The 17,740-nt window shown below is 42.8% G+C and overlaps 1 protein-coding gene across 1 annotated transcript in view; it reads left to right on the top strand.

The window, feature by feature from the left end:
- The window catches only part of b4galnt4a (beta-1,4-N-acetyl-galactosaminyl transferase 4a), a 493,079-nt gene that overhangs the window by 315,934 nt on the left and 159,405 nt on the right, over nt 1–17,740 (top strand). The window contains exons 4-6 of the mRNA XM_064930637.1: nt 10,194–10,289; nt 10,415–10,505; nt 12,112–12,212. Coding sequence (XP_064786709.1) covers nt 10,194–10,289; nt 10,415–10,505; nt 12,112–12,212 — 288 coding nt within the window. The remainder of the gene's footprint in view (nt 1–10,193; nt 10,290–10,414; nt 10,506–12,111; nt 12,213–17,740) is intronic.

Below are 17,740 nucleotides of genomic sequence, written 5' to 3' on the forward strand. Positions count from 1 at the left end.
AATAAGGCCTTGGTATTTTACCAAATAGGGCTATATTCTGTATACCCCCCTACCTTGTCACAACAAAACTGATTGGCTCAAACACATTAAAAAGGAAAGAAATTCCACAAATTAACTTTTAAGAAGGCACACTTCTTAATTGAAATGCATTCCAGGTGACTACCTCATGAAACTGGTTGAGAGAAAGTCAACATTGTGCAAAGCTGTCATCAAGACACATGGTGGCTATTTGAAGAATCTCATATAAAATATATTTTGATTTGTTTAACACCTTTTTGGTTACTACATGACACCCTATGTGTTATTTCATAGTTTTGATGTTTTCACTAGTATTCTACAATGTAGAAAATAGTAACAAAAAAGTGTCCAAACGTTTGACAGGTACTCTACATCACAGAAGACTGAAATATAATACAGCAGTTTGACATAGAAAGACCAGATTTCCAGCTGTTAAAAAAAGAATAACATTCCACCCATGAGGTCTCTAGTCATTTGATTGCAGGAAAGGGCTATGGCAAAAATTAAATTAGGGTGGGTGATTGGGTGGGTCTATAACACGAACGTCTAGCAACACGAATGTCTAGCATCCCGAAGGTTGGGAGTTCAAATGTCATCACGGACGACTTCAAAATTTTAAACAAAACTTCAAAAAAAATTTTTTTTGTTGTTTTCAACTACTTACTACTTTTGAACTACTTTGCAACTACATATCATGTTAGCTGACCCTTCCCCTAACATTTTAACCAAACTCCCTAACCCTTTAAACTAACTCCTAACCCGAACTGCTACATTCTTAGAAAAATGGTTTCCAAAAAGCGTTTTTTGGCTTTCCCAATAGGTGAACCCTTTTTGGTTCCAGGTAGAACACTTTTTGGTTCTATATAGCAACTTTTTTTCTAAGAGTGTAGCCTTGCTTAAATTAGCAAGCCAGCTATTGTTAGCCACCTAGCTAGAATTCGTAACAGATCATACATTAACCCTCCTGCTGTGTTCTGGTCAAATTGGATCGATTTACAAGTTTTCTCTCTGAAAAATGTAGTTAATTTAATTTGATTGCCATAAGGTTCCATGACTTTGTCCACACAGGGCATCTGAACACACAAAATACATTTGGATGATTTTAATAACATTTTGGGTGTTTTATTTAACTGCTGTACACCCGTGGTGTTCCTGGTCAAAGATGACTGGTCATTAGAAATGAATGGGTGAGACTACAATTAGTGTATAAAATTGAGCTCAGGCACATGCCCATTCATTAGATGGACACACTTCCTCTCCCATACCCCCACATGCATGTACTGTATGTTTGAACACACACACACACACACACACACACACACACACACACACACACACACACACACACACACACACACACACACACACACACACACACACACACACACACACACACACACACACACACACACCTCACTCCCCTTCTTGGCTTCCATGGCAACCCCCAAGAGAACCTTTCTCACAAACAATCACAACATTGTTTCAATAATATATAAACTCAGCAAAAAAAGAAATGTCCCTTTTTCAGGACCCTTTCTTTCAAAGATAATTCGTAAAAATCCAAATAACTTCACAGATCTTCATTGTAAAGGGTTTAAACACCGTTTCCCATGCTTCCCATGCTTGCTGAATGAACCATAAACAATTGATGAACATGCACCTGTGGAACGGTCGTTATGACACTAACAGCTTACAGACGGTAGGCAATTAATGTCACAGTTATGAAAACTTAGGACACTAAAGAGGCCTTTCTACTGACTGAAAAACACCAAAAGAAAGATGCCCAAGGTCCCTGCTCATCTGCGTGAACGTGCCTTAGGCATGCTGCAAGGAGGCATGAGGACTGCAGATTTGGCCAGGGCAATAAATTGCAATGTCCGTATTGTGAGACCCCTAAGACAGCGCTACATGGAGACAGAACAGACAGCTGATCGTCCTCACAGTGGCAGACCACGTGTAACAACATCTGCACAGGATCGGTACATCCGAACATCCTACCTGCGGGACAAGTACAGGATGACAACAACAACTGTCCGAGTTACACCAGGAATGCACAATCCCTCCATCAGTGCTCAGACTGTCGGGCAATCTGCTGAGAGAGGCTGGACTGAGGGCTTGAAGACCTGTTGTAAGGCAGGTCTTCACCAGACATCACCAGCAACAATGTCGCCTATGGGCACAAACCCACCGTCGTTGGACCAGATAGGACTGGCAAAAAGTGCCCTTCACTGACGAGTCAGGGTTTTGTGTCACCAGGGGTGATGGTCGGATTCGCGTTTTTCGTCGAAGGAATGGCCGTTACACCGAGGCCTGTACTCTGGAGCGGGATCGATTTGGAGGTGGAGGGTCCGTCATGGTCTGGGGCATTGTGTCACAGCATCATCGGACTGAGCTTGTTGTCAATGCAGGCAATCTCAATGCCGTGCGTTACAGGGAAGACATCCTCCTCCCTCATGTGGTACTCATCCTGCAGGCTCATCCTGACATGACCCTCCAGCATATGACAGTGTCACCAGCCATGCTGCTAGTTCTGTGCGGGATTTTCCGCACGACAGGAATGCCATAGCCAGCGAAGAGCCCGGTGGAAGAGTGGGGTAACTGGCAAATCTGGTGCAGTCCATGAGGAGGAGATGCATTGTAGTACTTAATGCAGCTGGTGGCCACACCAGATACTGACTGTTACTTTTGTTTTTGACCCCCCACTTTGTTCATTATTCCATTTCTGTTAGTCACATGTTTTTGGAACTTGTTCCGTTTATGTCTCAGTTGTTGAATCTTATGTTCATACAAATATTTACACGTTAAGTTTTCTGAAAATAAACGCAGCTGACAGTGAGAGGACGTTTTTTTTTTGCTCAGTTTAGAGCTTTTCTCGCAGCTCTGGTATATAAAGTTTTTGAGGCCTTGCTCACAACATTGTGGCAGCACAATGACCAAACAACATTCTGTATGCGAGGCTCTTGATCATATCTTGGATCATGACACTGGTGAGGAGGAGAGAGTCCTTGTTAAACTTTGACACAAAGTCGTCTGTGATAAATAGCACAATATGTTTTATCTGAGTATTTGTTATAGTCAAAATAATCCATACATTGTGCTTTTTTTTAAACTCAAAAACGAGTTCTATGAACTCAGGTCAATGAGGCCTGCAGGCCATAAATAGCAAATACAAGTTCAAAAATTGTAATGTTCACAAGAACTTAAGTTGATAAAAAGATCTAACATTATTATGGATTTATAATCAGCTATATATAATTAACATGAAACGAGCACAACAAGAGTGTTAAGCAAATTCGTAACATATAATATGCATTTTACTTCGTAACATATCATGCAAAATGGATGATGGACATCCACAAATTAATACTACATACCATATGAAACGTAACATATCATACGAAATAGAGGTCTCGGATTTACGTACAGAATAATACGAAATGCTCTGAGACCAGGTTGAGACATTGAGTCACATGGGGTGACAGGTAGCCTAGCGGTTAGAGAGGCGAGCCAGCAACCGGAGTTGCCAGTTTGAATCATGGGTCCGACAACAAAAATCTGTCGTGAAGTGAGCTGGCAACTGGAGTGTTGCTGGTATCAAATCATTGATGCCTGCCATTGTGCCCTTGAGCAAGGCTCTTACTCCCCCACAATAACTGATTTTGGGGTGCCCAGTGTGGCAGCCACCCACATCTCTCCAAAAACCTGTATATTTATGTATGTTTATGTACTGGAAATCGCACGTTATTGAGGTGTATCATTGTATTGAGTCACACTACTGTAATACTTTATCCACTGCCACAGGGATTGTGGTATTAGGTATACACTGATGGGCTGTTGTTGGGAACATTGCGTCTCAGTTTCTTCCTCCCAAGGGGATTTTCAATGTCAGCCGGTGCGACTGGCTCGTCAGCTGGAGCGACGCTCAGTCATTTGTCAGTGCCAAGCCAACTGGCAAGCTGAGGCTTCCCACAATGTAAGAGCAACATTCCCAGAAAGATGTTTGTGTCCCGTAGGAGATGGGTTGCTGTATTCTGGTGCTGATAACGGAATGGAGAGGAGATGTTGGTTTTGAAAAGCTCTTTATTTAACCGTTATTAATAACCTGTCTTTCTCTCTTTTGCTCTCTCTTTCACTCTCTCTTTCATGCTCTCTCGCTCTCTCCATCTCTCTCTCCCTCTCTACCTCTGTCTTTCTTCTAGACATACAGTATATGCCGTATCCATAGGAAGAGCCTTCAAATATTCCTCTATTTTCTCTAAATCCACACCAGGCATAGTGTGTGTGTGTTTGTGCGTGAGCTGCTGTGAGAGGAATGTAGCTCAGAGCTATATATAGGACAGATCCTGGAGGGATGACTGAAGTGAGAGAGAGAGGGAGGGAGGGATAGAAAAAGAGAGAGGGGATATAGATGGGGATATAGTCAGCGGAAAAGAGAGAGATGGAAAAGACAGAGAGAGGAAAGAGAAATGGAGAGGGAGGGAGGGATGGAAGAGAGAGAAAAGAGCAACAGTGATGGAGAGATGGGGAAGCATCAGAGTATCTACGGACAGACAGAGATAAGCACACTCATCCCATCATGGTATGCGTGTGTAGCAGTATTGCTTCCGTCCCTCTCCCCACCCCAAACCAGGGACCCTCTGCACACATCAACAACAGCCACCCTCGAAGCATCGTTACCCATCACTCCACAAAAGCCACACCCTTGCAGAGCAAGTGGAAAAACTACTTCAAGGTCTCAGAGCGAGTGACGTCACCAATTGAAACGCTATTTGCGCGCACCACCGCTAGCTAGCTAGCCATTTCACATCTGTTACACTCACCCCCCTTTTGACCTCCTCCTTTTCCGCAGCAACCAGTGATCTGGATCACGGCACCAATGTAGCAGTATTGCTTCTGTCCCTCTCCTCGCCCCTACCTGGACTTGACCGGGGACCCTCTGCACACATAGACAACAGCCACCCTCAAAGCATCGTTACCCATCACTCCACAAAAGCCGCTTCCCTTGCAGAGCAAGGGGAACAACTACTTCAAGGTCTCAGAGCGAGTGAATTCACGGATTGAAACGCTATTAGTGCACACCACCGCTAACTAGCTAGCCATTTCACATCGGTTACACGTGAAAGCATAGCAGAAATAGAGTCCGGATGTGTCCCAAATGGCACCCTATTCCCTATGAATGCACTATGTAGGGAATATGGTGCCATTTGGGATGTAACTTCAAGGTGGGATCTGCTATAGGAATACCTCTCTCTACACATGGTACTGGAGATAGCAGACATGATGGGCTCAATATGTTACAATTTAGATTTGTCAGTAGAAAATCACATACAGTATGTGGTTATGTGTAGCTTAGCTGGTAAGAACATGGTGCTAGCAATGACAAGCAAGATTCACATGTGAAAAAAATAATACACTTTTAAATGTGTCATAATATAATTTTATTAACAAATGTGACTTCTGAATCATGTGTCAAGTCACTCTATCCAGGACACACTGCTGGGCTACTCAAATGCACTTCTGAAAGTGCAGTCTGAAAACTGCTTTCTGTACCAATTGAACTATATATTGACCTTGAGTAAAGAACATGTATGTTTCCCAATAATGTATGACAGATCCTTGAGTGACTGACACTGGTCAAAATACATCATTCTTTCTCTCTCTCTCTCTCTCTCTCTCTCTCTCTCTCTCTCTCTCTCTCTCCCATTTTTGCCTCCCTCCATTGTTTACTACTTTTAGTAAACAAGTACACAGTGTGTGACCAGAAAAGCTATACTGTAAGTATTCTATAGTGTTTTAGCATCCCAAAACGTATTACTATCTCCTTTAGCCTCCGCAGAATTGCATTGGATTTAATGTAATTGTTGTAGATAAAGTGAATAGTGGCTTATTCATGTTTTGTCAGGCAGGGTAAAAAAATACAGCCTAAAAAAGGATTGCTTTTAAAAAGCCATAGGAAATCTATTAAAAGCTTTGCACGGTACATATTTACACTGGGACATCCTGGTATCAGCTAAATCCCTTACCTCCCTCCTCATCCCTTCCCAGCCCTGTCCAATCCCTCTCTCCACCACTCTATCCTTATCTCCAATCCCTGTCCCCCTCTTTACCACACTCGCCTCTCTCTACTATTTTCTCTCTCTCTTTCCTTTCTCTCTCTCGATCGCTCGCTCTCTCTACACACACACACACACACACACACACACACACACACACACACACACACACACACACACACACACACACACACACACACACACACACACACACACACACACACACACACACACACACACACACTCAGTAAAGGACTGGAGTGCAGCAGATTTGTAAACAAATCACTTATGCTTTATTCATGATTCATAATCACTGCTTGGCTGTTATCGTGCAGGGTGGCTAGAATACAGCGCCTGTACAGAAATGAGTAGGACCCCGGTCAGGCCGTCCATGAGAATGCCTGTGTGACACTAATCAAACGTGACTTTTACCATCAACAGCAGCAGTCGCCATGGGCAGGAATGTGGAATCAGAAAGGGATGCTTACCCTTCCGTTTGGCCTCTCTAACCTTTGTTTGTTGGTTTTGTTTGATTGTTTTCTTTTTCGCCGTGCAGAGTAGGGTTATCAAACTAGGTTTAGTTTAGCCTTGCATGGAGGGATGTCACCTTCACTGAGAGCTGAAGTAACTGCTCCCCCTGAAACATAAAGGCATTTTTTTCTGGATACAGATTAAGCCTAGTTTTACACTAATAAGCACTTTCAGTGGTGAGTCCAAGTCAGTAGACTAAATATGTGTTTTGGAAACTGGTCCTATACATGAACAGTTTATAATTGCAGTTCACTTGTGATACTATCTGTAACTTGGCGAGTGTAGGTGGAAATATGGTATTAAATCCTGGGGGCGAATTACAACGTGTAACAGAGGTTGTTCGGTGAATATCCCAAGCATCGTGAATAAACTTGTTTGAGACTTGAAGACTCACATTAGCTCCCCATATTGTACAGATAACTCTGATTTTAAAGTCCTGTGCCAACCCATCTATGGTGAATATCAGTTGTAAATGAAACAATGTGATTATTGACAATTCTGCCCTGCTTGATCTTCTGTCTGACGAGAGACACGGGATTTAGTGGCTGCCGTCAAAACAGAGTTAGACGGCTGTGTGTTTTAAGTGTCAGGTTTTGCTAGTCGTATGAACGGGATACACATGGTATATACCATCCAACTAAATGCTTACCGGAAAGTTCCTTCTCCACAATACAACAACAATAAGAAATAATACAAGATAAGACTGCAAACATAAAGTAAATGGCTCAGGAGAATAGAATATACATTTTTACATACGTAAGCATAAAACAGCAAGGCACAATTTATAGTCCAATATTTACATGTGTATTGGGGAAGGGGGGATTTGGGGAGCAAGTGTTTAAATTGTGCAGTATTTAGAAATCCTAATAGTATTCTTCTAGCAGCGTTTGTGTGTGCGTGTGTGTGTGTGGGGGGGGTACAGCATGTCTGTGTGGGTGTGTGTGCATGTGTGCTAAGGTGTGTAGAATCAGAGCAGGTGGTCAGTCCAGTTCAAGTGTGCAGCAGTCTGATGACTTGTAAATAGGAACTGCTTCTGAGCCTGTTGTATTTTTTATTCCGTTCAGGCTTCCTTCTTTTCACTCTGTCAATTAGGTTAGTATTTTGGAGTAACTACAATGTTGTTGATCCATCCTCAGTTCTCTTCAATCACAGCCATACAATTCTGTAACTGTTTTAAATTCCCCATTTGTCACGTTCTGATCTTAGTTATTTTATTATGTCTTTGTTTTAGTATGGTCAGGGCGTGAGTTGGGTGGGTTGTCTATGTTCTTTTTTCTATTGATTTGGGATTGCTGTGTTCGGCCTGGTATGGTTCTCAATCAGAGGCAGCTGTCAATCGTTGTCCCTGATTGAGAATCATACCTAGGGATCCTGGTTTCACTTTTGAGTTGTGGGTGTTTATTTTCCGTGTCGGGGTTTCTTTCCACACGGAACTGTTTCGGTTGTTTTTTGTCACGTTGTTGTTTATTGTTTTGTTCAGTGTTCTTATTAAAAACCAAGATGAACACTTACCATGCTGCGTATTGGTCCGATCCTTGCTACTCCTCCTCAGAAGAGGAAGAGGAGAGCCTTTACACCATTGCCCTTAAGGTGAAATGTGGTTTGCTTCCTCTTTGGCAACTGAGTTAGGAAGGACACCTGCATCTTTTTAATGACTGGGTGTACTGATACACCATCCAAAATATAATTAATAACTTCACCATGCTCAAATGGATATTCAATATCTGCTTTTTACCCATCTACCAATAGGGTAAAAAAATGTTCTTTGTGGTTGAATCTGTGTTTGAAATTCACTGCTCGACTGAGGGACCTTACACATAATTGTGACCAACCAGCTCAATTCAGTTTTATGTAGCAAAATTTGTGTTTTTTACATTGGATAAAAGTAGAGACTCGGGGCTAGAAAATGGTACTGTACCAGTAAAAAGTTTGGACACACCTACTCATTCAAGGGTTTTTCTTTATTTTTACTATTTTCTACGTTGTGGAATAATAGTGAAGACATCAAAACTATGAAATAACACATATAGAATCATGTAGTAACCAAAAAACTGTTAAACAAATCAAAATATATTTTATAATTGAGATTCTTCAAAGTAGCCACCCTTTGCCTTGATGACCACTTTGCACACTCTTGGCATTCTCTCAACCAGCTCCATGAGGTAGTCACCTGGAATGCATTTCAATTAACAGGTGTGCCTTGTTAAAAGTTAATTTGTATCATTGTTCCCACCCATTCAGATGATGAAAAATATTGTCCCAAAGTCCATTTATTTGATGTTCTGTAGTTTTGAGCTGTAAACTCTTCCTAAGGCACACATACATTCCAGTCTCTCACACTAGAGACCAGAAAGGAGTTGGGCTGCTGTCTTCTTATTTACAATGGGCGTGAGGTCATAACCTCCACCCATCAAACTCTCCATACCTCTCCCGCTCTGCGGGAGGGAGAGATATCTCTGTAGAACTGTGATCCACTGTAACCTGACCCTCACAGGCCAGTCATGACATCTGTCTGTCTGTGTGTGCATATGTGTGCTCATGTTAGTGTATGTCTGTGTGTCTGTGTGAGTGTGCATGAGCGTGTGTCTCTAAATGTGTGCATTTGTGTGTGTGTTTGTGCGTGAACGGATGTGTGTCTGTACATATCCAGGCTGTATCATATCCGGCTGTGATTGGGAGTCCCATAGGGCTTCGTACAATTGGCCCAGTGTCGTCCGGGTTTGGCCAGGGTAGGCCGTCATTGTAAATAAGAATTTGTTCGTAACTGACTTGCCTAGTTAAATAAAAAATAAAATAAATATGCATGCTTGTGTATGTGCGTGTGTCCGTTTCTGCGTATGTGTGTTGTGTGTGTGTTTTGGGGTATGCTTCACCACCTCCTGCTGTTTACCCATAGGCTGCAATGTATGCGAGGGACTCAAACCAGTCACCCTTAATTTCCCTTTATGTTCTGATGACACACAAACCTTCTGAGTCTGTTATGTCTTCTGATGTGTGTGCTCCGAACTCTTTGTCCTCAGAGCGTCCTCTGTTTCCCCCCATGCAGCCGAGCTAATGCAGACAAATGTCAAACTCTGGGGCTGGTCTTTTTCTGCCGAGCTGTCTTAGACACAAAATGTTCAGGCTCAGCTCTGAGTTCCTCTTATTTTGTCAGTGTCAAATGCTCTGATGCCCGTCCCTGAGGGAAATGGAGGGGATCACTATGCTAGAATCCATGGTATTAGATTGGTAGAAATAACAGAAATGGCTTGATCATCACACCATTTGTGCTACTCAGTTGTAGTGTTTTGAGTAAGGTTAGAGTTAATAGGTTATTAAGTCAGTTGTTATGAAGTGATGAAGTGATGAAAGTGAACCTATGTGGCTTAGTTGGTAAGAGTGTGATGCTAGCCATGCCAATGCTGCTCGTTCAGTTCCCTAAAGGATCACAGACACACACACACACTGAAAACATGTGCACTCACTGTACTATAAGTCAGGATAAAAATGTCTGTTAAGTGACAGTACAGTATTGTTATGATATATTTTAATGAGTCCCTTCTCTCTGGTCTCTCTCTCTCTCTCTCTCTCTCTCTCTCTCTCTCTCCTCAGTTCAAAGGGCAGGCCAACCTCCATGTGTTTGAGGACTGGTGTGGCTCGTCTGTAGCCCAGCTCCGAAAGAACCTGCACTTCCCTCTATATCCCCATGTGAGTATACTGTAGAGCTCTGTCTGTTTGTCTGTCCGTCTGTCTGCCTTCTCTATGTCTGCCCGTTCGTCCGCCAGACATATTCAGGTCTTCATCTTATGGTTTGTACACGTCTATCATTCCAGACGAGAACTACGGTGAAGAAGCTGGCTGTGGCTCCAAAATGGAAGAACTACGGCCTCCGAATATTTGGTTTCATTCATCCATACAGAGATGGTGAGAAATCACTAATCATACTTTCTACTTACACCCTAGAGGTTGAGTTCCATTAGATTAAGTGCCCTTGAGTGGAGTTGCCTATATGTGCCCTACCAAGTGCCCAACGCTACACCAAGTGCCCTACCAACTGACTCAATTCAACTTGGGCTAAATGCCATCCACTAATGAGGCCTTTGACAAGTACCCCGAGTAGAACCCTATCAGAGGTTCTCAGACCCTCTCAAGGGCTATTGCAAAAAGGTTTGATGGATAACCTCCATAGTATCAGTTAAAGGGACATTTCACTCGTAAGTAAACATTGTTTCCAGACATTTTCCAACCTCTAAAGTAGTCTAATGTCAAGATGAAACCATGTCCAATGACATCAGTTGTATAAATCCAGCTATATGCCTCCATTCCAAATGAATGGCAAATATGTTTTTCCAAAAACAAGAAAGTAGACAGTGCTTATCTTTTCCATTCATTTGAGATTGAGGCGTACAGCTGGATCTACACTATCGAACTACACTATTGATGTCGTGGGACACGGTTTCATCTTGACATTACTTCACTTTCCGTTTCTGAGTGAAATGTCCCTATAAGAGTCACTCAACACACACCATAACCCCCATAGTATCAAACAACTGTGGTGGAGAGAGGAGAGACTTTTAGATTTGTTCAGAACAATCAAACTTTATTATTTAATTACTGCAGTAATGGAGCTGGTCAGTAATCACCCCTGGAGGTGATCACTGAGAACTCAACCAGCTGGTTTGAGCCACAGCATTTTATAGCCAAGTCCATTCATGACAAACAACAGATGTATGCAATGGGTCACAATGTTACTAATAATTCACAGCCAAACGTATCTGCTGTAAATACTGTCCTCATTGTGTAGAAACCAGGGTCTGGCCCTGAGCCATCTCTCCTTGGTACCTTACAGTCAGTCACACAGACACTAATCATGCTATGGAATGCGGTCTTTATCACCAATCCATCGTAAATCCACTGTCAGTGTTAAATCTCCCAGAGGCCCACTTTCAATTCACACAAACACAATAGAGTTATAATAATCCTCTATTCAGTTGCATAAAACAACCATTTGATGCAATAACAGTATTATAACATAATATTGTAATTTCTCCACCATACCACACTTATCACTCAGTCTATGTGGTTTTTGGCCATTCCTGTCTTGGCCTCTGAGCATTAACTCCAGAGCAGAAGCATACTGTGTACTTGTGCCGCTGCTACTCCGTTGCCACACACACACACACACACACACACACACACACACACACACACACACACACACACACACACACACACACACACACACACACACACACACACACACACACACACACACACACACACACACACACACACTTTCTCTTAGTGAGGTCAGCTGTATAAATATAGCTACAGAACCAGGCCCCAAATCCCCATACAGCAACTGACAGAGTGTTATATAGAGTTATATAGAGAGTTACTGAAGGCTGGGGCCTGGCTCTAGGTGTGGACTGAGGACACTGTGTCTGTCAGTCCTGCCTCAGTAACGGACATCTTGTACACACACACACACACACAGCCTAACCATTTTGACTGTATTTCTATTTCCTAGGTGATTTCCAGTTTTCGGTGTCGTCAGATGATAACTCTGAGTTCTGGGTGAGTCCTGACGAGAGCCCTCTCAATGCCAGACTGCTGGTCTACGTTGGACAGGTAAGGACTGCACCATACACAAATGATTCTACTCTATTATTTTCTTTCGATTATGTTTCATTTAGTTTCTATTCACCCTTAAATGGATAGTTTTCCAGATTAAGATTAGGGTAAAACACTGAACAATATCCCTTTAAAATATACCAGTACTATGGTACTATCACAGTAGTAGGGATATAGGATACTTTGCATGTCAACGTTGTGATTTATGAGGGTGGCGTGTATGGGGTTTTTATGAGAGGGGGCGTGACAGGATATTACATATAATATGGGTTTCTTACCATTTTGTTTTTTGATTCTTTAATCTAGTTTTTTTTATCTAGTGATCAAGGCACATATGTGTGTGTATGTATGTGTATGTATACTGATTGTATAAAACATTATGAATGACAGACTGGCCAGGAGAATCCAGGTGAAAGCGATGATCCCTTATTGATGTCACTTGTTAAATCCACTGCAATCAGTGTAGATGAAGGGGAGGAGACAGGTTAAAGAAGGATTTTAAAGCATTAATACAATTGAGGCATGGATTGTGTATGTGTGCCTTTCAGAAGGTGAATGAGCAAGACAAAAGATTTAAGTGACTTTGAACGGGGTATGGTCATTACTTAATTTGAGCCAGATCCTGTCAGAACAGGGTCCGGTACCTCTCAGTTTTGGACAGTTTTGTTCCGGAACACATTTTCCAGGATCTGGTACATCTTGTGACATGAAACATTATTTTTCACTGTTAGTATTTTTTGTTGTTAAAACATTTGAATAAAAGTAATCACAGTTAATTCAAGTTGACTCCTCTGTAATTCTCCTGGCTGCCCCCTCAAAAACATAATGTAAAAAAAACAGTGCCTGATATTCTAAGAATTGATTTGTGTTGGGCTGGCCCGGGTTCATGGTTTGCACAACATTGTAGTCTTATATTGATAATGGCGCCGGAGGGGATGGCTGCTATTTAACGGGCTCCTAACCAACTGTGCTATTTTGTTTATTTTTCGCATTGTTTGTAACTTATTTTGTACATAATGTTGCATCTACCATCTCTTATGACTGAAAAGAGCTTCTGAACATCAGAGCGATTACTCACCTCAAACTGGACGAAGATTTTTGAATGAGTCCGACACGAAGGTTATACTGCTTTGACGAGTCCAGGTCCAAATCCCTGTCATACGCGTGAAGAAAAGACAGAGAAAAGGTGGATGAGGGTGGAGTGCCTTGTGAGAATTTGTGGGCAAATAGGTAAACCACCACTACCCTCCATATTATTGGCAAACGTTAATTGGAAAATAAACGGGACGATTTACGATTAAGACTACCCTACCAACGGGACATTAAAAACTGTACTATCTTAGGTTTCACCGAGACGTGGCTAAACGACAACATTGATAATATAGAGCTGGCTGGGTTTTCCTGCCGATGTAGGACAGAGACAGAGACAGGACAGGACAGAGCAGCTATGTCTGGTAAGACGAGGGGCGGGGGTGTGTGTCTAACAGTCAAAAACTGCTGGTACGCGATGTCTAGAATTAAAGAAGTCTCGAGTTATTGCTCGCCTGAGGTCGAATAATTCATGATAAGCTGCATACTATCTACCAAGAGAGTTCTCATCTATATTATTTGTAGCCTTAACTATTCACCACAAACCGATGCTGGCACTAAGACCGCACTCAACGAGCTGTATAAGGCCATGTGCAAACAAAAAAATGCTTATCCACAAGCGCCACTCCTAGTGGACGTGGGCCTTTAATGCAGGCAAACTTAAATCCATTTTACCTCATTTCTACCAGCATGTCACATGTGCAATCAGAGGGGAAAAAACTCTACCTTTCCTCCACACTGCTTGACTCTTACAAAGCTCTCCCTCACCCTCCATTTGGCAAATCTGACCACAATTCTATCCCCCTTATTCCTGCTTATAACAAAAACTAAAGCAGGTGACTTGCCAGTGACTTGCTCAAGTACCAGTGACTTGCTCAATACGGAAGTGGTCAGATGACGCGGATGTTACGCTACAGGGCTGTTTTGCTAGCACAGACTGGAATACCTTTTGGGATTCATCCAATGGCATTAAGGAGTATACCACCTCAGCAACCGTCTTCATCAGTAAGTGCATCGACGACGTTGTCCCCACAGTGACCGTACGTACATATAACAACCAGAAGCCAGAAGGCAACATCCACAATGAGCTAAAGGCTAGAGAGTCCTGCTTTCAAGGAGCGGGACACTAATCCAGACGCTCCATTGCCGATGTGAGCAAGATCTTTAAACAGGTCAACATTCACAAAGCAGCAGGGCCAGAAGGATTACCAGAACGTGTACTCAAAGCATGCATGGACCAACTGGCAACTGTCATCGCTGACATTTTCATACTTTCCCGGAACGAGTATGTAATTCCTTCATGTTTCAAACAGACCAACATAGTCCCTCTGCCTAAGAAAGCAAAAGTAACATGCCTACATGATTAGCGCCCTGTAGCACTCATGTCGGTAGCCATGAAGTGCTTTAAAATGGCTCACATCAACTCCACCATGCCTGAAACCCTAGACCCACTCCAATTCGCATACCACGGATCCAAATATGACACAATCTAAATTGCACACCACACTGCCCTTTCCTACCTGGACAAAAGGAACACCTATGTGAGAAAGCTGTTCATTGACTACAGCTCAGTGTTCAACACTATAGTGCCACAAAGCTCATCAGTAAGCTAAGGACCCTGGGACTAAACACCTCCCTCTGCTACTGGATCCTGGACTTCCTAACAGGCCGCCCCCCAGGTGGTAAGAGTAGGCAACAACACATCTGCCACACTGATCCTCAACACTGGGGCCCATCAGGGGTGCATGCTTAGTCCACTCCTGTACTCCCTGTTCACCCACGACTGCATGGCCAAGCACAACTCCAACACCATCATTAAGTTTACTGACGACACAACAGTGTTAGGCCTGATCACTGACAATGATGAGACAGCCTATAGGGAGGAGGTCAGAGAACTGGCAGTGTGGTGCCAGGACAAAAACCTCTCCCTCGGTGTGAGCAAGACAAAGGAGCTGATCATGGACTATAGGAAAGGGAGGGCTGAAACAGGCCCCCATTAACATCGACGGGGCTGTAGTGGAGCAGGTTCAGAGTTTCAAGTTCCTTGATGTCCCCATCACCAACAAACTATAATGGTCCAAACACACCAAGACAGTTGTGAAGAGGGCACGACACCACCTTTTCCTCCTCAGGAGACTAACATTTTTTGGCATGGGTCCCCAGATTCTCAAAAAATTCTATAGCTGCATCCTGACCGGTTGCATCACTGCCTGGTATGGTAACTGCTCGGCATCTGACCGTAAGGCGCTACAGCGGGTAGTGTGTATGGCCCAGTCCATCACTGGTGCCAAGTTTCCTGCCATCCAAGAACTATATACTAGGTGGTGTCAGAGGAAGGCCAAAAAAAATTGTCAAAGACTCCAGTCTCCCAAGTCATAGACTGTTCTCTCTGCTACCGCAAGGCAAGTGGTATCGGAGCATCAAGTCTAGGTCCAAAATTCTCCTTAACAGCTTCTACCCCCAAGCCATAAGACTGCTGAACAATTAATCAAATGGCCACCCGGGCTATTTACATTTATATAGACCAATGCGTGGCCATTGCTGTGGTGAAAGAGAGAAGCCACCTGCATTTCTCACAGAACTAGAATGAATTTCACTTTAAGTGATCTTTCTCCATATCCCTGCTCTGAGCATGAAACTCCCATCTTTCCAGCGTTGTACTTAATAATTTATTTCCTTATAGAATCATAGTCGTGGGAAGGGTGCTGGAGGTGCCGCAACACCCCTGATAAATTGAAATACATTTGCCAAAGTTATAGAATTACTGCTGTCATCCAAAACAGGCCTTTCACGATATTTCAAATACAATTGCGTGAAAACACAGATCATGCTGAAAAGAGAATAATAATCTGTCTGTGGGCTACCAAGTTGTCAACTTATCAATGACCTTTTGAGCTAACATCATTGTTTTACAAAGTAAGAAAGAGAGAAGCTTTTGTCACAAGCGCATTGGCCATGGCTGGTGGGTGGCCTGCGCCTCATTAGGTGAGTCAGTGAAACTGGAAAGCTTTTTTAGGACTATAATTTCCTCCTCATCTGGTACAATATGTGGGTCTCCACTCACCTAGGCCTAGGCTATTGATGGATTCAAAACAGTGTCGTTTTTATTGATCTCAGATGTTCAGTATAGCCTGTCATTTCGATCATTTGTAAGCTATTAATAAATATTCTGCTGAAGTCTCCAGTCATCTAAAATTATGTAGAAGGAAAATGTTTTTCCGGACCATAGGCTATTAAACATTTTCCCCATGTGTGCAATTTCTGGAAGTGCCTCTCTCTACTTTACTGTTCTATGCCAGTACGCAAAAGCGATGATAATGCATGAAATGCTTTATTATAAGGGATTTTTCTTTCATGTGTTCCGGTACCTCTGAGCCCCCCAGGTCAACCACCTCTCTGGCTTTTTGTTCTGTATTTTTCCACCTCCCAATTGACAAATTAAGCACAGGGTATGGTAGTACGTGCCAGGAACACCAGTTTGTGTCAAGAACTGCAATGCTGCTGGGTTTCTGAAGCGCAACAGTTTTCCATGGGCATCAAAAATGGTCTACCACCCGAAGGACATCCAACCAACTTGACACAACTGCCATTGGAGTCAACATTGGTCTTCTTAATGTTTAGTTTATGTGCATGTGAGAGAGAGGAGCAGGAAGGAAAGGCAGAGGGGGAGAGGTGTGTGTGAGGGTTGTGGGGCCCACTCAGTTGTTGTGGTTCTCCTCAACTCCTTCACAACCCCATGCTAGACCGGCAGGGCAATTACATTTTACAATACATCCACTTCATGTGTGATAGGATATAGTAGTTTGTGTGTGTGTGTGTGTGTGTGTGTGTGTGTGTGTGTGTGTGTGTGTGTGTGTGTGTGTGTGTGTGTGTGTGTGTGTGTGTGTGTGTGTGTGTGTGTGTGTGTGTGTGTGTGTGTGTGTGTGTGTGTGTGTGTGTGTGTGTGTGTGAGTGTGTGTGTGTGTGTGTGTGTTTGTGTGTGTGTAGGTGGCTGTCAATCAGGTGGTGTTGGCAGAGCATGGGGATGACTAACATCATGTCTGTGTAGAATTATACATGTACTCTATCCAGTGGATAACAAGTGGTGTGCCTTCAAATTGTCTTAAACTGCACTTTACCTTCAAGGAAATAGTGTAAAAATTAAGGAAAATACAAGTTTTAAAGGGGGGTGAGTTGAAATTATTCAATAGAATATGTATTATAAAGTGTTTGTTTTTTTACACGATCACATAATGTATTTATTCATCCACATAAGATTATGCTTTTTGGTACTAGTACGCTCTCACAATCTTGACTAAGTAAATTATTGCATTCATGAGAGTGTGCAAAGCTCTAGCGCATACATACAGTTGAAGTCAGAAGTTTACATACACCTTAGCCAAATCCTTGGGAGCATTTTCCAAATGCCTGAAGGTGCCACGTTCATCTGTACAAAC

The sequence above is a fragment of the Oncorhynchus masou genome, chromosome 22 (genome assembly GCF_036934945.1).
Source record: "Oncorhynchus masou masou isolate Uvic2021 chromosome 22, UVic_Omas_1.1, whole genome shotgun sequence".
In the NCBI taxonomy this organism is placed as follows: Eukaryota; Metazoa; Chordata; class Actinopteri; order Salmoniformes; family Salmonidae; genus Oncorhynchus; species Oncorhynchus masou.